Source organism: Antechinus flavipes, chromosome 5 (genome assembly GCF_016432865.1).
Source record: "Antechinus flavipes isolate AdamAnt ecotype Samford, QLD, Australia chromosome 5, AdamAnt_v2, whole genome shotgun sequence".
NCBI lineage: Eukaryota > Metazoa > Chordata > Mammalia > Dasyuromorphia > Dasyuridae > Antechinus > Antechinus flavipes.
This window is the reverse complement of record NC_067402.1, coordinates 62,470,538-62,492,459: the sequence shown is the minus strand read 5'-3', so window position 1 is coordinate 62,492,459 and position 21,922 is coordinate 62,470,538. Positions and strand designations below refer to the sequence as shown.

Genomic DNA, 21,922 nt, shown 5'->3' with positions numbered 1-21,922 from the left:
ATTCAGCAAACTAATGTCTCAATTTTTTCATCTGAAAAATGGGGCAATGCCCATAATACTAATTTCATAGGGTTATTATGAGGTCTCAGTGAAATAAAGGATGGAAATCACTTATAAATCTTGAAGTGGGACATATTTTCTAATGTTATATATATATATATATTATATATATATTATATATTATATATAATATATATATATATATATATATATATATAGAGAGAGAGAGAGAGAGAGAGAGAGAGAGAGAGAGAGAGAGAGAGAGAGAGAATGAGAGAAAGGGAGGGAGGAAGGGAGAGAGAGCAGGTGAGAGAGAAAAGGGGGGAAGAGAGAGAAGGGGGGAAGAGAGAGAGAGAAAGAGAGAGAGAGAGAGAAGGGGGGAAGAGAGAGAGAGAGAGAGAGAGAGAGAGAGAGAGAGAGAGAGAGAGAGAGAGAAGAGAGAGAGAGGAGAGAGAGAGAATCCCCAAAATTTTGGTGCAATTTTATGCTTTAACAGTTTAAAATTGCACTAAGACTTTTGGGACACCCTGTATAAATATGTATTTATACACATGCTGATGTTTATGGTGTCAGCTGATCTACAAGTCCTGACACAGATGGATCCTGATAGTTCTCTTCTATGATCTATCCATTCTTCAGGATATAGTTAAGGATCCCAATCCCCACCTCTGTAGCATGAAGTTTTTCTCAATCATCATAGCCCAAAGTGCTTTTCCCCACTCAACAACTACACCATTTATTGTCCATGACACTCCATTGGAACTTGCTCATCTATTACCTTATATTGATATTTAATTTTCCACGTATGCAGAAATTGTTCTTAAGTAAGACTTAAAACTCCTCAAAAATGGAACCATGCCTCATACATCTCACTATTTCCTATAATGAAGGCAGCTATATGGCAAGTAGATAGAGTGGAGTCAGGAGGATTTATCTTCCCGAGTTCAAATCTAGCCTGAGATACTTGCCTAAGACCAGGCAAATCATTTAACTCTGTTTGCCTCTTTTCCTCATCGGTAAAATGAGCTGGAGAAGGAAATGACAAACAACTCCAATATTTTTTACAAAGAAAACCTCACAAGGGACCATGAAGAAATGACTGAAAAATGACTAAAGAACATCCTTTCCAGTCTTTAATATGGTGCAATTCACACAGTGGGCACTCTCCAAATATTCTGTTGACTGATGTCACTTGGGGTGACCCAGCTCAGAATATGAACATAGACCTGAGCAAACAGCAGGTGATCAATAAATACCTACATTTCCATTCAGGAATTTAAGTAAATTATACAAGTTTTATTTTGAAATTTATAATTTATATTAGCTTCATTAAAATGAGCAAAATATGACAAAATATACTTCTGCAGTTATACAAAGACAAACTGGAAGCTCCTTGCTTATTAATGGACTTAGATTTACATAGAACACAAGACTTTGGGTTCTTGAAATATATTGCCCTTAAGATGACATGAAAACAATATGTGTACATTAATGCTAATTTTCAGTAAACAAACAGAATCAGTTGATTATATCCCTTTTTGAGGGTCAGACCACAATTATATATTTGACAACATCCACCCATTTCAGAAGAAGCAGATATTTATTCTGTCCTCTTACCCTTGTCCTCAGAATCTTTGTTCCTTAGGGGAAAGTACAAAATATGTCTACTTCTATCATCCTAATTCCTTAATTGTAAAAATGACATAAACATTTATAATAATAAATTATCAGCAGTATATCAATGTTGGCACTAGAAAAATTAGCTGTGTAATTTTTGTGTGTGATAAATATTAGCCTGTAAAGGTTACTGACATATTGAACTGCTGGAAGGTATGATATTAATTTAAATTGTAGTTGTGCTACTGATTACTTTTATTGTTTTAGCTGATAAGAAATTCATTCTTCTCCCTCCAGGATGAATGGACAATTATCTAGCTCTTTCTTTTTTTCTTTTGGAAGGCCTATGGTAATTTTCCAATGTTTGTTTTAGTAAATTAAATTTCATCACATTTTTGATCATTTTAATGAAACTGATATTAATTGCAAAATTTTATTTAAGTATAAGCACTTTGTGTCATTTTGCTAAATGTCAAATATCTAAATCAGAAATTGAATTTCTAGATGGAAATTTACTTGTTATATTTCTACAATTCTTTTTTTAAAGTTCCTACTTTTTCCTTTTGAAAATATTTCTCTCTACTTTTGATGAACTGCTCAACAGAGAAACAGAATGTAAAAAGAGAGAATTATTGATTTATTGTGATGTTCAAGACTCTCTCTCCTCTACCCTGTAATTTCTATGGATCTTTTCTCTCAGACATCTGATTTTTATTTTAACCAGGATTTCCAGATCATCTGCTGCTATGTTCAAGATGCAGGCTGATTACACTGAGATGAGTTCTGACCTCAATAGTAACCACAGAGAAATTCAAAGCCATTTTGAATGTTTTGGCTTGAACCTTCCAAAAAATGTCTGGGTTCTTATCTTGGATTTATAATCACTCACTTTATTCTATCTTATGGTACTTATGCTTCCTTGTAACCTTAGTGTTTAGAGATACCCTTTCTGCCTGGGGTTCTGCCTCATGGCTACAAATTCCAGGTTGTGCTCCTGACTCAACACTTTATTTCCTATGCCACAAAAACCTCTTCATCCTGCAGATTCATTCCATCTTTGGACTTCTCATATTGGAAATAATCTCTGCTCTTGTGGTGCCTTCTTTTGATTGGCTGGTTCCTCCCAGAAACTCCATTTTTATGGAAAATACTCAGGTCTGTCTTGTATTCATTTCTTTCCAGACTGTATGACTGACTCTTTGGACTTTCTCTGTTTTTCCTCCCCAATTCCCAAAAATAATACCTTGAACATACTAAGTGCTTAATAAATGTTCCATATTAGATTTTGCTATTCACTTCTTAACTCATCACTTGGTCCCAGATCCATTGGTTTGTCCTGACTAGCTTTAGGATCCTGTTTTCACAGCCTTTCTTTCTTTTATTCCATGATTCCATCCTTCCTCGAGTTCTGGTTTGAATTCTTCCCCATCACAATATGCCATTTATAACCTCAAAGTTGTAAACCAGAAATTTGGAGGCCATAAAATCACATTTACAGCTAAGGAACCTTAAAGGTCACTAGTCCAATCCCTGCTTCAGATCATAATGCAATTAAAATTATTTTAAAAATGAATAATAGAGAGATTAAAAATAAATTAGAAATTAAATAATCTAATCCTAAAAGCAAGCAGGTCAAAGAACAAATCAGAGAAACAATCATTAATTTCATTAAAGAAAATGATAGCAATGAAATGCAGCTAAAGCAGTACTTAGGGGAAAATTTATATCTTTAAATGTTTACATCAATAAAATAGAGAAAAAGCAGATCAATGAAAAAATGGCTTGCAACTAAAAAAACTAGAAGAACAAATTAAAAATCCTTAAACACAGGATTGGATATCCTGAAAATTTAAAAAAGAGATTATTAAAATTGGAAGAAAAGCATTAAACTAATAAATAAAACTATTAGTTTTATGAAAACCTGCAATAAAACAGATAAATCATTGGTTTTAAACCAAACTGCTAGTATAAAAAATAGAAAGGACAAATTCACCACTAATAAAAGGAAATTAACAACTGTTAGAAGTTATTTTCCCAAATATATTCCAATAAATTTGACAATTTAAATGAAATGGAAGAATATCTATAAAAATACAAATTACTCAGATTAATGAAAGAAATTAAGCACATAAATAACCCAGAAAGAAACTGAACAAGCCATCAATGAAGATAAACATAAGAAAAAAATATCCAGGAGCAGATGGATTCACAAGCAAGTTCTACCAACATTTAAAGAAAAATTAATCCTATTATTACCTAAAGTATTTGGAAAAATAGGTAAGAAGTTCAAATTCCTTTTATGATACAAATTCCAAATATCATACTGATACCCAAACCAGGAAAAAGCCAAAACAGAGAAAGAAACTTGTAGACTAATTTTCCTATTGTATATTGAAGCAAAAATTTCGAATAAAATACTAGCAGAAGTGACAGCAATATATATGATCATATATGATGACCAGGAAGACTTTATACCAGAAATGCATAGCTGATTCAATTTTGGGAAAAGTGTTAGTATAATTGACCATATCAATGATAAAACCAAGAGAAAGTTTATCTCAATAGATTCAGAAAAAGCCTTTGACAACACACACACTTGGTACTATTAAAAAACACTAGAGAGCATAGGAATAAATGGAGCTTAACTTAAAATGATAATTAGCATTTATCAAAAACTATCAGCCAGCATTATCTGTAATGGGAATAAATTAGAAGCCTTCCCAATACAATCAGCAGTGAAGCAAAGATGTCAACAACTTCTATTATTTAATATTATACTAGAAATATTAGCTACCACAATAAGAAAGGAAAAAGAAATTAAAGGAATTAGAATAGGCATAGAGGAAACAAAATGATCACTCCTTGCAGGTGATATGTTATACTTAGAAAATCCTAGAGAAACAACTAAAAAAATGACTTGAAATAAAGGAATTAGAATAGGCAATGAGGGAACAAAATGATCACTCCTTGCAGGTGATACATTATACTTAGAAAATCCCTGAGAAACAATTAAAAATAAATGACTTGAAATTAACAACTTCAACAAAGTTGCAGGATACAAAATAAACCAATATAAATATCAGCATTTCTGTTTATTACCTACAAAATCTAACAGTAAGAGATAGAAAGACATATTCATTTAAAATAACTACAGACAATGTAAAATACTTGGGAGTCAATTTGCTAAGATAAACCCAATAACTATATGAATACAACTATAAAATACTTTTCACACAAATAAAGTCAGATCTAAATAATTGGAAAAATATTAATTGCTCATTAGTAGGCTGAATAAATATAATAGAAATGACAATACTACCTAAATTATTTATTCAGTGCCATAATAATAAAACTATTAAACATTATTTTACAGAGCTAGAAAAAATAATAACAAAGTTCCCCTGGAAGAACAAAAGCTTAAGGATATAAAGGGAATTAATGAAAAAGAATGCAAAAGAAGGTAGTATAGTGGCATCAAAACTCAAACATATTTTATAAAATGGTGATTATCAAAACAATCTTGTTCTGCATAAGAAATAGAGTGGTAGATCAATACAATAAATTCAGTATAAATTATATTTATAGTAAGTGACCACAGTAATCTAGTATATGATAAACACAAAGATCCAGACATAAATATTATGGAGCAAATACTCATTTTTTGACAATAACTGTTGGAGAAACTGGAAAAACAATATGGCAGGAACTAGGCATAGAACAACATCTCACACCATTTACCAAGATAAGGTCAAAATGAGTACCTGATTTACACAAAAAGGGTAATACTATAAACAAATCAAGAAAGCATTGGATAGTTTATCTGTCAGATTTTTGGATAAAGGAAGGATTTAGGACCCCCCCCCCAAAAAAAAAAGATGTAGAGAGCATTACCAACTATAAAATAAGTAATTTTGATTCTATAAAATTTAAAAGTTTTTCTACAAACAAAACCAATTGAACCAAAATTATAAGGAAAGCAGAAAACCAGGGAAATTCTTGCAAAGGGATTTCTGATAAATGCCTCATTTCTCAAATATATGGAGAATGGAATAAAATTTACAATAATACAAATCGGTCAATGGATAAATGGTTAAAGGATATAAAGTTTTCAAAGAAATCAATGCTATCTGTGGTCATAGAAAATCACAATATGAATGCAAATCAAAACAAGTCTGAGGTATCATCTCATACTGATCATATTGCCTAATATGACAGAAAGGAAAATGTTGGATATTGAAATGATTAGGTAAACTAGGATACTAAAACTGATCTAACCATCTGGAAAGCAATTTTGAACTATACCCAAAGGACTATAAAACTGCATACTCTTGGATCCAGCAATACCACTGTTAGGCTTATATCCCAAGAACAGCTAAAAAAGAGAAAAGTACAAATTTTGCACCAAAATTTTTATAGTAGCTCTTTTTTATGGTGGCTAAATTAAATTAGAAATTAAAGGGATTCCTATCAATTGGGGAATGGCAATAACAAGTTGTGATTGCAATGGAATATTATTGGGTTATAAGAAATGACAAGCAGGATGATTTAGAAAATCTGAAAAGAATTATATAATTTGATGCATAGTGAAATGAACAGAACCAGGAGAATGTTGTACACAGTAACAACAATATTGTTTGATAAAGAATGTGAATCATTCTGTTATGCTTCTATGCTTCCTCGTCTTAAAGCATTGTAGATGGGAAAATTTATTTTGGGAAAGTGTTGAAGAGAAGAACTATGAAACTGATAGGATTCTAATTTTGTTTTCTTCTTTAATATCCTCTCTAGCTGAGAATGAATGAATGAAGAAACAAACAATTAAATGTTGATTGTATGCAGGACACTATTCTAACTGCTGGCTATACAAATAGAAAAGCAAAATATTTTCTGTTCTCAAGGTGCTCATATTTGAAAGGAATAGAGAATACATATGAATAGATAATCCACCTGGAAAATGGGGGGAAATTGGACAAATAAACAGGATAGCTGAAAAAATAGTTTTATGTGAAGGTGATATGTGGGTTATCTTACTATATTACAATGGCATCCAAATAATTTCACTTATTATAGAACTTAATTGTAGCTACTTCTCAATTAAGTTAGTAAGAAGCCAGAGGGATAGTAAAACCCACAACAGTGGGCTCTCAAGAAATATTTGTTGAAATTATTTAAAAATCTAATTTTCACTAATAATTTTAATATTTTCTTATATCAAATCCTGTATCAAGAAAGCAACACTATTTCTGAATTAAATTTCACAGTCTCTTTTTTTCCATCATCTGAAAGGAAAATAACAAAAGAGAAGAGGAGAAAAATGTAAGCATATTGGGAATACATGAATTAGATACTTAATTCAGAATAATTAAAAGGCAATTTACCAGTTAAATTCTGTGACAGGTAAGACAGAACACATTTTTTTTTTTTTTTTTGGTTATAGTTCACCTTGCAAAAGTTGGTCAACACAATGAAAGATACTCTGTAGCTGACAGGCAATTTCTCTCATATTTAATTTTTTAGGGATCAAAGATATCTTCATAAACAAAAGGCAATAGACTCCTCCCCCCAAAAAACAAGACAGAAATAAAAAGAACAGTATCTTTGATATCCATCCAAAACACAAACTTCTACAAGATTCCATTGAGCTCTTTATACAAATCCTATTAAGATTATGTCTCATAATGTTAATATTATGCTTATTTAAAAACATAAATTTGTATATCTATCTTTCTATCTATTCAAAAACAAGAGACTCTATCTAGAAGCCATTTGGACTAAACCATGAATTTAATTAAACTACTGGTCAATCCAGTCAAACATAGTTTTTTAAAATAAAGTTAAAATATAAACAATGAGTTATTTGACAGAAATAACTAATCCATACAAGTGTTTTAATTTTATGTGCACACACAGACACAATCAATCAATAAACATTTATTCCGTTCACTTCTATCCATGTCAATATTGCCCATTTTAAACTGTAAATTCTTCAAATGCTGATTGTTGCTTATCTCAATTTGAGTAACACCCTGCCCAGAAAGGTACATGATAAATGTTTTTTAATGGTGATGATGGAGATGAATTGGAAATATAAAGGGAGCTACCTATCCCCTAGCTGGATTTGGTAATTAGAAAAATAATTATTTTTCTTAAACTGCCTTTTTTTTTTTCTACTTTTGGAGTTGTAGAGGAATTTCTTTGGGGCCAATGAGGGTGATTATTTAACCAGGAGAATAGGTACAGAATGCTTAATGATTCCTGACGGTAGACAGACTTGGAAGAGTAATATTCCTTCAGATGCACATTTGGTGCAAAGCAGCATTATTTCTTCTTCAATTTCTTTGCTTTCTATTGCTAATGAAAAATCTTCCCCTAAAAATATAAAATCCAATATCTTTTAAGTTGTCAGATGAAGAATGTTAAGTCTACTCCTGGATGAATGTAGACAAGACTTCCTGTCCAGAATGCAAAGTACATTTTGATATGCTTGCATTACAACTGTAAGATGACACATACATATACAAAAAATCCAAATTTAAGAACTTTTCACCATTATCATTAAAACAAAGGCTGATATATAAATTTGATATCACTTTAGAAGAGGAGCTAATGAGAAATGAAATGTCAATACTTAATGGCTTTTGTAAGGCAACTAGCTGGCTTTGTTAACTAGAACCAAATTTGGGAACAGGCAGACCTGATTTTGAATCCTGTCTTAGATGATTTCCAAGTTGTGACACAGCATCTACTCCACAGGATTGTTGTGAAGATAAAATGAGCTAGTATATGGGAAAAATACCTAGCAAACTTTAAAAGCAGTATTTAAATGTTAATATTGTTATTTTTATTATTATTGCTGTTGTAATTTGTGTGGCTGTATTCAAGTCACATGGCTTGTTAGCTTCAGTTTTATTATACATAAAACTAGGATAATCATAATATTTATCTTCCAAGGTTGTCATGAGAATTGAGTAAGATACGTAAAGAACTCTGTAAAGTGCTATATTAGCTAACATTACTATTATTATTATTATCACCTAGAATTTTTCCTTCTTGGAAAAAAATTAAGGATGTCCTGGATTTTAATAAGTAGCAAAAGGTCCTTTAATTATTTTAAGTGTTTAAAAAAATGAAGCAAAGGATACTGGTTGTCTTGGTGTAATATTTACGTTCTTAATGATAGGCTAAGGAAATACATCATAGCAGTACAATAGAGTTTTTCTTAGTTGTTATTGTTTAGTTGTGTCTGACTCTTTATGACCCCATTTTAAGGTTTCCTTGAACGAGATACTGAAGTAGTTTGCCATTTCCTTCCATAACTCATTTTACAGATTGGGAAATGGAGACAAACAGGGTTAAGTGGACTTGCTCAGGTTCACCTAGTAAGTGTCTGAAGCTGGATTTGAACTTATGATAAGTCTTTTTGTTTCCAATACTAGTGCCCTGTCCACTGTGCCACCTAGCTGTTTATTAGGGGGGAAATATTCCTTTGGGCATTCTCCATGAACTGTTTACCTGAAGGCTTATTTCCTCTTACAATCAAGCCTTTTCTTCTCTTTATATAGCAATCATGACATATTGCCAGATGCACCATCATTAAGAAGGGACAATGACAAGTAAAAGGAGCTCTCTTCACCTTAGCCAAGCAAAAATAATGTAATGCAGATGTCTTCTCTTCGCTTAGAATCAGAACAGCATTTGTCATTATATTAGTCGAAAATGGCTTTGTTCTCAGCTGCGATGCGGAAGCTCTTAACTCTTACCAGCTTGGATTTAATGCCAACATCAAAACAAATACAGAGATAAGTAGTCTATGGATTGCTCTTGCTTTAGTGCCCAGTTTCATAATTGGTAGAAAGCTTTCTCTGGTCATATTTCAGATGATTTGATTTTGTCTTGAACAAACATACATGATTAGGAAAACAAAAGTTATAAGGTCATGACTCACTCCTAGAAACCTGAAGCCTATTGAATTGTAAGCCTCAATTCTTTTTATTTTCCTTAGAGTTAATCCAAATTGATGAAATTTTCTGGAGCTATACCCATCTCTACAAATATTTTTGCATTTGTATTCACCATAAATTCTTGATGATTTACATCAGAATGAATTGCTTAAAATTTATAAATGATAGAATCATCTGAGAGCAAATTGGAGTTTGGAGGTCTACCCAGAATCTTATGTGGTTATTGACTGTAGTTCACCAAAAGTGATTATATATTATAAAGTCAAATGGTTTGTGTAATTATGGGCTTTGCTTTCTGATAACCAATGGTCACTAGGGGACCTGTTCTTGTTCTCTTACTAACAAAACCCAAGAATTCTAGAACATCATAGTTGGAGGGCATCTCAGGCCATACCTGGAAAAGAATTCCTTCTATCACATAATCAAAAACAATACAGCTTTTGTTTGTAGATCTCCAATATATGAGGCAACCCATTTTACTTTTAGATAGCTCCATTTATTACGAAGTTTTTTTTTCTGAAATCAAACCTAAATGTTCCTTTGTGTTACCTCTATCCCCCTCCTGCAGGAAGCTTCTTCCAGTCTTCCTTAATTTTTATCTATCTCCAATTCTGTATGTGCATATTTTTTTTTCTTTCTTTCTTTCTTTCTATCTATCTATCAATCTATTTGGTTGGTACAGTTCTTTACCTATTGTGTTCCTCATTAAGAGATTGAGCTCCTTAAAGGTAGCTGTCAAGTTTCTGCTAAGTCTTCTCTTTTTCAGTATAATTATTGCTGATTCCTTCATACAATCCTATGTTCCTTTACCATCCCTGTCATCTCTCTGATCTCTTAACTTTTAATTGTCTTCCTATAGTGTGATGCTAAAAACTGAAGATCATATTTCAGCTATGGTCTGACCACAATAAAGAAAATGGCTCATTCCTCTTTATTCCTTGGTGCTTTCTCTCTTTCTTAGTATTTAGACTACATTGACTTTCTTGGGGTCATATCATACTCCTGAATTCATAATGAGCTTGTGATCTACTAAAACCTTCAGATCTTTCCCACATGAACTATTCTTTAACTATGCCTTCCACTAGAACCTAAGAGTAAGACTTTTCATTTGTCCCCTGATGTTTATCAAGCAATTAGCTTGAAAAACCTAATTATATCTATTAGAAATGAAGTTCCTTTTAAGCAGCAACTGCCTTCCTTTGTTTGGCAGCAAGATGGCACAATGGTTAGGGTTCTGGACAAGAATTTCTAAAGACCCAAGTTCAAAACCTGCTTCAAATATTTATCAACTCTGTGATCTAGACAAGTCACTTAACACCTCAGCCTCAGTTTCCTCATGTGCAACTGAAGGGGATAAGGGTATGTGCCTTACAGGATTGCTATGAGTATCAAATGAGACAAAATAGCTAAAGTGTTTTGAAAACATGAAATTATTTATTTACTATGCTTTGTATGTAATTAAATACTTAAGAAATATTTTTCATTCATTCACCTTCATGAATCTTTATTTTCTCATTAATGTGTTATTTTTTTAAAACATGATGTGTGTGGGTCACATAAAGCCCATAAGATTCTCTACTGTGACCTTAACCAGATTAAAATATAATTGGGAAATATTTAACAAAATAAATATAAATACAATAAAACACAGGCAATATTACATTTTAAACCTAAGTTAATATGTGACCCAGAGAATCCATATGCATAGTATAGAGGTTCCCCTTTCTCTTTGAGTTTGAAATCATTGCTATAGAGGCTAGATTCTTAAACTGTGGGACACAACTCCATCAGGAGTCTCATAATGGAATATGGAGGTTATGACATTATTATTATTATTATCAGTAAATGTCTGGTTTGCATAACCATTTTATACACCTATATAATGGGTTACATAAAAGTTTCTGTGGTGAAAAGAGTTCATGAGTTTAAGGTACAATAGAGCACAAAGAAGAAAGATATGAGTCACTGTCCTCACATGGTCTGTGAAATGTGGAAAAAAGAAAGAATAATTAAGAGTTAAATAGGGTCAAATTGACCTCTCCTAGTCTCTCTCTTTTCTGTACAGAGTTTTTGCTGGATATGGAGACAAACAGAGAATCATCAGAATTTGAAGGAATAGAAGAGAGAGGTAGCAGCCATTGGAGTTCAAATAAAGCATTTGTACATCCCAGACAAGATTTTAAAGTTGTGCCCCTCTGACTTTAAAAGTTCATACTTTTGTCTATTATTTCCCATTGAGATCAATTTATTCCTGTATCCATTTTGGATACAGGAATAAATTGATCTCAATGGGAAATAATAGACAGCTCTCAGGAAGGAAGTCATCACTTTCCATCCCTTCCAGAGCCAAGTCAGAGCTGGCATTATGAAAATGTCTAGAAATAAGTTAGGCTTTTCAGAAGCTTGGAGAGGCAGATCTGGAAAGAGAATTGAAAGCAGGTAAGAGGATCTGAATTTGAATTCTGGTGCTATCAGTTATTGTGTGACCTTGAATAAGTTAATTATATTAACTGGATCTCATTTTCCTCATCTATGAAATGAAGTGGTTAGTTTAAATGTTTTCCAGGGTCCCTTACAACTCATAGTCATGATGATGATGCTTATCAAAAACATTAACACATGCATCATGGAGAAGGGAATTTTTTCAGTACTAAAAATATGTGCCTGTAAAATATTTTTCACTGTGCTTTAAGGGGATTGTGCCTTGGGAAATCCATCACTCCTTCCCTAAGATCTGCTTTGAGACAATAAAAAAGTACCATTTTGAAGAAATAAGGGGATTAGAGATGTTCATTTGGTGAGACATCATTGCATTCAAAATGCTGTTCAAAATCCAAAACTGAATTGTTGTTCCTCCCTGCCCTGTTCCCTTCAAACACTTTGACTACATATCTCTATCTCTATCTATCTATATAATAGATAGTAAAATAATTAATCTCTTGTAGAGAGTCACCAAAAATAGTGTCTGAAAGAGATCTGAAACAGGCTTCCTTGATTTCAAGTCCAAGTATGGCACATTGGAAGGAATACTGCTTAGTGTTGGAGGTTTGGAAAAAGAACTGGAATGAACGATCCTTTCCCTTGGTCCTATCCAAACCATACTAAGAGTTTTCTAGCTAAAGATGCCTTGTGCTAGAATCAAACTAATAAAGGAAAAGAAGAAAAACAAGGAAATAGGAAACATGAAGTATAGGTGAGAAGAGTTGTGTAGAGGACTTTGAAGAAGTTTCCTGCTCAAAAGAAGTGACCACAAATGAAGGTCTGTCTCCCAAACAACTGGAATATTGGCTCTCCGACTCTCTTTGACCTCTAGCCCCCAACTACAGAATTTTACCTGACATACAGTGGTGAGAAGGAACTCGTTTGTTAATTGGCTTTATTGGTCGATGAACATTAAGATAAACAGGCTTCAGCTGGTGCAACAAAATAATTTCATTCAGTTTTTTCTGTAGAATGAAATAGTCTTCTGATAACCTTGATATCTAAAAAGAAAATCACATTTCAGGTTACATCAAGGAAAAGAGAACCAGCCTTTCATGTGTCTAGTAGTGATTTGATAAGTTGATTATCACCAATTTCCCCGTGACACGACCATCTCTGTCTCTATGTTTCTCCTCTGTTTTTTAGAATGTCATGACAAAGTTATCACTATTCCATCTCCTGCCTTCCTTTTTATGACCTTCTATATTTGATGTTATTTTCTTATCCCCTTTTCTTGGATTTCCCTGAATCTTTTGTTCAGTCTCATCATTCAATTTAAACTTACTGAGGGAAAACTGTAAGCTCCTTGAGGAGAGGGACTATTTTATTTTTGTATCTTAAGCACTTAGCCCAGTGCCTGTCATAGGGCCTCAGTTTAATAAATGCATGTTAAATTGTACTGAATTCTTGACTAACTAAAGGTCTTTTCTCTGTTTCCATTTCCATTATCCTGTTGAGTCCATCTTCTGTCTGTGACACTGCTGATCACTTTTTTCCCTCTTGACACTCTTAACCTTGGTCTTATTGGCCATTGCCTTCTGCTTTTATTTTTTTCTGAGTTGTCTAGTCTATTTTTCTATGCTTGTTTTAGACCTTAAGTTCTTCTCTTCCTTCACTCTAATTTTTTTTTTTTGCAGAATTCTTCCACTATTTTCAGTTACTAGTTGTCTAAGGACATCTCTCTAAATCTACATTTCTGGCAATGAATTTTTTGGAGACCAAGGTTTAGAGTTTAGGCTTCACATTCCTGATCTTCAGAAGAAGGAAATTCAGGGATACTTCCAATGTGTTTTAATTCTTTTTTTTTTTTTAAACAGTGACTAATAGATGATACAGCTTTAGATAGATAAGGGATAATAGGTAATAGATGATACAGCTTTAATCTCAAAATGGTTTCAAGAAAATACTTCAATAACTTCGTGGAGGATAGGTCTATGTGAGCAAAATTGTAGATATTTAGGATTGCCTTCTAATCTTTGAGGATGATCTTGGCAAGCTAAGCATCATGTTCTTTCTTACAACATGAATCCCAGCCAAGGACAAGATACTCGGATATGGGGATCATCCACTACTCAAAATCACTATGGCATATGCTGTTCTCATTGTTTTCACTGACAATGGATCATAAGAGTGAATTCAATTTCCTTTTTCACTTAGAATTATGATCCTTTTTTTTTGGTCCTACCCTTCCCTCTGTTCCCCCAGTGGAACTAAGATTTTCATATCTGGTGGTTACATGTACCAAAATCAAACTGAAAAAAGGGAAAGGGGGAGAAAAAATTAAGGAATGAGAAAACCAAAGCTAAAGTACATTCCTTTGCTAACACCATCATTAATTATTAATTAGAAATTCTCCCTCAGAAATATTCAGATGGATTATTCCTCTCAGGTGAATGTCATCACTTCAATGAATGGGTTTTTCTCTAGAGTCCCCTCATTGTCTGACCTTTGACTACCAACACATATCTAACTTTTTGCTTATTAAAATGTTATCCTAAACATATTAAGGTGACTATGAAATAATAATTTCATAATGAGGCATTACGGTGTCTTGGCTCTAAATCAAAGTCTTAGAGGTTTTCTTAGTTATAATACAAAATTTCTAACTATAATTTCAAAACATAAAAATAATTTATACTGTCATAAAACATCATCCTATTTGTCATTATGAATAAAACATTAATGTTGTCACTATGTTCCTTAGTTTCCCTGAATAATTGTCAGTTAGGTGGTTTACAAAGTGGATAATCATTTGAACATAGTTTCATTGAACTATTTGGCTTCTTTTTTAAAAAATGGAGAATGGATAAAGGGCAAATCACTTAATTCTCTGAGCCTCAATTTCCTCATTTTTAAAATGAGATTAAGAATATTTATAGTACCTAAGCTCACACTGGGTTGTTTTGTGAAAATGAAATGAAAAAAAAAGTAACTATAATGTTATATAAATCTTAACAATCTCTAGAAATGGTGGTATATACCATCACCCCCCTGATCCCCATTAATACTGTTTCTTTAACATAATTAATTTATGGAAAATATAGATTTTTTTTTCTGGGAAATAAATGAAACTATCAACTTACCTGCTTTGAAAAAACAGTGAACTCATAGGCTTCTTTCTCTGAAATTGTCTTTAAATCCTTCTCATCCCTGGCTTTGATATTAAAACTTCCCTTTGGTTTCATTGAATAAGAATATGCCCTGCAAGTGTGTCTTTCTAGGTCTTGTTTTCCTGAGACAAGATCTTGGTTTTTAATAGAAGGGGGCTTTCCATCTCTTAACTGTTGTCTTCTTCTGTAACCCCGATATTTACTCTGAATGAACACTGCAGCTTTATCTTCTTCCAAATCTTGTTTCTTCTGTTCAACTTGTTTCTCTTTCTCTCTGACAGACTCTTGTTTTAATTCTGCCTTCTTCCCTCTGGGCATTATTCCTTCATGCTTCAAATGGCTTTTCTCCTTGCTGTGTTTTGAATTATTCTGGATAAAGGAAGATGTTCTCTTTTCTTTCTTTTTACTGTCTTCACTTTGATACCTTAAGCTGAGACTAGGTTCCAATGGTTTTTGAAATGAACTCTGGTGACAGCCATGCTCTCGGAATTGATATCCCATATAGTTGGGTTTTTCTGACAAGCTTTTCTTTTCAGAATATGCCATTTTCAGCTCCTCAAAATTTTTTTCTTCAGTATAGTCTTGGTGGTTTCTCTGGATCACAGCAATATCTTTCTCAGTGGTCTCTATCTTAGTTATACTTTCCTGCTCCTTTCTACCATTTAATTCCAGACTTACTTCTGACTTAAAGCCTTCCATTGGAGCCAATTCTTGCTGAAGTTCTTTTCCACAGATATGGTTTATTTGATAATCTCTATAGTTATATCGAATGCCATTTATGGCTTCCTCTTTAGCTTTAAAACTAGATCTTCTTATAACTGATGCACTTCCTTTGTAATTGAAAGACTGATTGAATGCTTCATTAGCAGGGACCACATTTTCAAAGTATTCTTTCTCCACAATAAAGTCCCTGTGGAAATTATATTTCATCTGAGTATGCACATAATAAATAATAAAAAAATCATGAAGAAACATCTAAGTATTAAATAATAAATATTTTGTTAACTAGAAAAGAAAAGAGGATAGAAGGGAATAAGCACTCCTTAAGTACTTACTATGTGCCAGGCATTGTGGTAAGCACATTAAAATATGATGCTGTTTGATTTTTATGACAATCTTGAAAAGTAGGTGCTATTATTAAACCCATTTTATAGATGAAGAAATTGAGGAAGTCACAGGTTAAGTGACTTGCTCATGGTCACTTTGTACAAAACTGAATTTGAACTCAAACCTTCCTGACTCCAGGCCTAGCACACTATCCACTGTATTACCTAACTACTTTTAAGCACAAATATAGGGAATAACATTAACTAAACATTTCTCCAAACACTTGTTTTCAAATGACTTAAGGAGATAGTAGAAAGAATTCTTGACTTGGAGTAAACAGAAAAAAATTGTATTTAAATTCCACCAACACACTTACTAATAGTGTGAATGGAGGCAGGCTATTTTACTTTACAAGAGCTTTTTCCCCTCATGTATAATGGAGACAATAATAAGTATAGTATATATTTCTCAGAACTGTTGTGGATGTTAAAGAATATATTATCTGTAAAGTGTTCTGTAAATCTTAAAGCCCTAAATAAATGTAAGTTTTAAAAAAACTCAAAAGAATAATTAAAGTGCCAGATAAATTGACAAGTTCATTGTAAAGTTAATCCCTTTTTGAAAGGTAGTATATATCTACATTTTATTATGGTCTACTTGCTACAGTTCATTTCCTCCAATATAGGTTTCCTTAGAAAAAGAAATTCCTATAAAAAGAGATGTAGCATTTTCACTCTTTTTGTTGTTGTTTGCTTGCACTTTATTTTCTTTCTCATTTTTCCACTTTTTGATCAGATTTTTCATGTGCAGCAAGATTAGTATATATATGTTGGATTTAACATATATTGGAGTACTTGCCATGTAAAGGAAAGGGTGAGGGGAAGGAATGGAAATTTTGGAACACAAGGTTTTGCAAGGGTCAATGTTGAAAAACTATCCATACATATACTTTGAAAATAAAAAGCTTTAATTAAAAAATATATATGTAGAAAAAATGTAACATAAAATATATATAGACTTGATGAAAAAGTAGACTATAAACCCTTCATCTCTTCCAAGCTGTCTAACTGTCCTGTTAATGCACCTAGAGTGCACTGAGCATCAGAACATTACAGAAAAAGAAAAAACAATAATAAAGTCCCTTCCCATTCCATGAATCAAGCAATTTTCACTATCTTTATTTTATGTTGATTATCTTCCAGCTTGAAGAACATATACTCACTCCTACCAGAAGTATGCGTAAATGAGATTTTGGAGGAATGACCACAAAAGAGTTCAGGACCTAGAACAGCACTTGAGAAAAAGGATTCAAATCTAGATCCTCTGATTGTAAGCCCAGCATGCTTACTTTATATTGTGCTGTCTCATCAAGCCTTAGTCCCAGACTCAGAGAGGAATCTAAGAATTTTTTAATTCTTAAATGTTTTGTAAACAATGCGGATACTTTCAAAATAATTGGTGGTTATATTGCCAATATCTGAAAATATCATTTTGGCATTAAAAGATCCTAACAACCTAGGACCAGGATCAGCAAGGAAATGTGGTGCAGGGGAAAGAGTTCTGATTCTGGAGTCACAAAGAATTTGTTTCAAATACTCTCTCTGATATACTGTCCATGTGATTTTGGGCAAATCCCTTAACCTCTAAGGACTTCCATTTTCTAATTTGTAAAGTGAGAGGGCAGAAGGATTGGATTAGATAAGCTTCTGAGGACCTTTTGTTTTTAAATCTCTCATTTTTTGATGACCTCCAAAAGGTAATATATAAATAAATGGCCCCAAAGATAGAAATGGCCCAGTAAAGCACACAATTTCAGTAATTTTGCAGGGATGGGGAGGAGTTTTATGGGAGGGTAAAAGAGCAGATCTGTAGTTTCACTGGTGTGAAAGTTCTTTCTACCAATGAAGAGGCAAATCACTTGCAAGTTCTAGCTTTAGAAAGCTATTTAAAGGGGGCATTGAGAAGATAAATATCTAGCATGTATAAGAAGTAAACAGTGTGTATAAGAAGTAGGAACTGAAACCAAGTGTATCTAGTACTTGATCTACTATGCCATGCTGCTTCTCCTTCATTAACATTCGATGCAATGACATGAATAACAAATATCTGTAGCAAAAAATTACTATTTTTGCATATTAATAGATTTTTCAAATCTAAATGGAAAGTTCCCCACTAATATCTTTCTTTGATGCTTTAGTCTGGCATTGAATTAATCCTAGTTTCTTGACTCCATGCCAACAAACTTTGGTAGATCCCACCAAGATGAAAAGATTTTGAATACTGGCCTTTACAAGATTGCATGTTTTTCCTCAAAGGCTTGTCTTTGCTAAGTTTGGAGAGGCTGATTGCTTAAAGGTTGATTATGAATTTGAACATAAAGCTGTGTATGGAGGGATAGAGGGATTGGGTTCTTTTTATTATTATTATTATAGCTTTTTATTTACAAATTATATGCAGGGGTTATTTTTCAGCATTGACAATTGCCAAACCTTTTGTTCCAATTTTTCCCCTCCTCCCCCCACCCCCTCTCCCAGATGGCAGGATGACCAATACATGTTAAATATGTTAAAGTTATGTTAAATACAATATAAGTATACATGTCCAAAAAGTTATTTTGCTATACAAAAATAACTGGACTTTAAAATAGTGTACAATTAGCCTGTGAAGGAAATCAAAAATACAGGCAGACAAAAATAGAGGGATTGGGAATTCTATGTAGTGGTTCACAGTCATCAGGGATTGGGTTCTTTATCTCCACTGAGGAAATCTTGATTCTTTTTGCATATTTTAGGGGGGCACAATAATGGGAAAGGATTACTATACCTTTTCCTTTCAAAGCTGAACTTTCTTTCAAATTCCTGGTCATGGATCTGGAGAGTTGCTACTTCTTTTCCCATTTTTTTAGTCATTTCTTTCCTTTTTTTCCTAACCAGATGTCCTCGTGCAACTGATGCAAATTAAAACATATTAAATTTTAGTAATTATTGTTATTTAGAGAAATATAAACATTAACTGTGTTTTATTGGCGACATGGTTATAAAATTGAACACCAGCAAAAGAAATTTAAATTAAAGACCCCAATAAAAACAGAAGTCTACAGATAATGGTGATAATGGAGATTCATCATTGAGATTTTCCAGGTGATAAGTTATAACGGTTAGAGAGTTGGTATGTACATAGTTATAAAGAGGGTTAATTGAAAAACAAAGAGTATCTTGTATCTCAAACACAAAAACATATCTAAAACAACATTGGTAGGCTATTCTGATATGGGCAGTTGAAACTGATTTTTTTAAAAAGGAAAATAATACTTACTTGTCAGGTGTTTGGAATAAATATTTGAAATTAATTCTTGACATACTGAAATTATTTGTGGGAAGGATGGCACTTAAACAGTGACTTCTTAGAATCTTAAGACACTAAACATCTTAAATGCTTAGAAATTATCCATAAAATTATGATAAATACTTTTTACTTATGGTGAATCTTATAACTAATGACCCCAGAGTTTTCTGTTTCTTCCTTGATAGTAATAAGAAATGAAACAGCAATGAGGTGTTAGTACTGAGGTGGAAATGTGAATTTCTTGACTATTAGTTTGCTGTTCTCTCCACATAAGAATATAAATTATTAATGAAAAATTAAAGTCAAGAAAAATAATCATTTGTGATGGAAATTTAAAGGAAATGTGATAATGTCTATATTTTCCCTATAGTTAATGGAAAAAGGATGCCCTTTAAAAAGTGAGATTTAACTAATCAAAAATAATGGAAGCATACACAAATTCTACAAAAATAGACAACATCCAGGTTGTCTGTTGAGTTTATGATATTGTGAAGCTTGAGGCTGTACAGTTAGTGAATTCTATTAATGGCTCTATTTTATGTTAGATAAATTATATTTTGAGATATTGCCAGGATTAGGCAATTTTATTTATTTTAAACAGTCCACCATTAAGTAACCCAGTGTATGATCAGAATAACACTATCATCAGAATAATTAAAATATGTAATCAGATCAAACTATATTAAAAAAAGTATGAATGAGATGTAGTTGGTATTAGCATGATCCAGTATCAATTATTCATCCATATCCATGTTGATTAATTTATCTATTGAATAATCAAAGAGCTTTCATATGTTTACCTGACTGTATCTTAGTAGCACTCTCTTTCCTTTTCTCCTGTAATTTTTTATACCTCTTTGAACCCAAGAATCCTCTGACACAGGCCTGTATCAATATGATCTTGTCAACTTTTTCCTTTCTCATTAAATTCAACTCTTCCACATGATAATATTTAAGGAACACCTTAAAAGAGTTAAAAAATACACAAAGCAATTATGATGTCTGTAGCTAGAAGGGCCAAGTTTTTCATCCTATAACATACCTAGATGCAAAGATCTTCCTCAAAAATAAGAAAGGTATATTGGAATATTAATTGTATATTTAAACATTAATCAAGTTGCCTGTAAAATTGCTGCCCTGCAGAATATAATATTACTATTTAAAATGCTATTATCTGTAATTTTGGATTTGCAAAATGATAGACTATAGGACTGTGGGCTGATGTCTGCTATGTTTTTGCAATTGCTATGGCTATAGAAAACTTCTGTTGAGCATAATATAGAACAGGAGTCAGGAAAGTATAGCTTGATAGCCAATATCACAGCCTACACAGTTCAAGAGCTAAAAAAAAGAATTTTTAAAAAACAATTTTAAATGTAGGTGGCTTGGTATTATAGTTTGTTAATTTTTATATAGACCATTAAGAACTGGAAGGGACTTTTAAGGATCATCTAATCTAGCTTGCTCCTTTTATACATATTGGAACTGAGATCCAGTGAAGTTAATTTCTCCTAGGTTACATAAATTATAAACAGCAAAGGGAGATTTCAACTCAGCAGGTCTGACTTGAAATCTACTACTCTATTTCCATTATACTTTCCAAAATCTGTTCTTTCATTGATAATTAGTGACTATAAATTTTATGGAATAGATCAATAATATTATTGGAGGACATGGAAATCTCTGAAAATTTCAGTCTAAAATCTTTAAATCTAATAATAAATGAAGCTAATGATTTTTAAATGAGATAAAATGATTTCCCATAGACTAATTTTTAAGTTGGACAGTTAGGATATTCATTTTTCAGTTGGGTAAAGAGAAGTATAGAGAGACCCACAAATGCATAAAAAAGTCATTTGTAGGAAGTCATCGAAGTGTATTATTTTTGGACATAGTCTTGACTTTAAGTATATGTAGGCTGGCATTTCAGAACTATAATACAAAATGAAGATAGTTTTCCATTTCATAATTAGGTGCCTTCTGAATCTTCTGAAGAGAAAGAACTTATAACCTTTTGGGAACAAGGTGGCATATTTCTCACCACTGAAAGATCAAACATTTATTAATAGGTTGCTGCAAAAAGATTTTATTTCAGTAGTCAAAAAAGCAGTTTTTATAATTCAAACCTGACAAATGAAACACAAGAGCCGTGTAACCCTTATGACAGACGTCTCTCAGAGTTGCTCAAGGTCACACAGGTAGCAAGAATCAGAAGCTACTTTTGCATGAAAATTCTATTGCCTGAGAATCTGTTTTCATGGACAAGCAAATTAATGCTTTGCCTTTTGATTAGATCTAGTTTTTAATTTCTATGAATTTCTCTGAAGCTGATATATTTAGTCTGCTCTGCTGCTGACAATT

At 32.5% G+C, this 21,922-nt stretch overlaps 1 protein-coding gene across 1 annotated transcript in view; it reads right to left on the bottom strand.

Moving 5' to 3' along the window:
* The window catches only part of MYO3A (myosin IIIA), a 216,293-nt gene that overhangs the window by 21,040 nt on the left and 173,331 nt on the right, over window positions 1–21,922 (bottom strand). The window contains exons 26-29 of the mRNA XM_052001420.1: window positions 20,362–20,524; window positions 19,040–19,163; window positions 15,143–16,079; window positions 12,913–13,060 (exon numbers count right to left, since the gene is read on the bottom strand). Of these exons, the coding sequence (XP_051857380.1) occupies window positions 12,913–13,060; window positions 15,143–16,079; window positions 19,040–19,163; window positions 20,362–20,524 (1,372 nt within the window). The remainder of the gene's footprint in view (window positions 1–12,912; window positions 13,061–15,142; window positions 16,080–19,039; window positions 19,164–20,361; window positions 20,525–21,922) is intronic.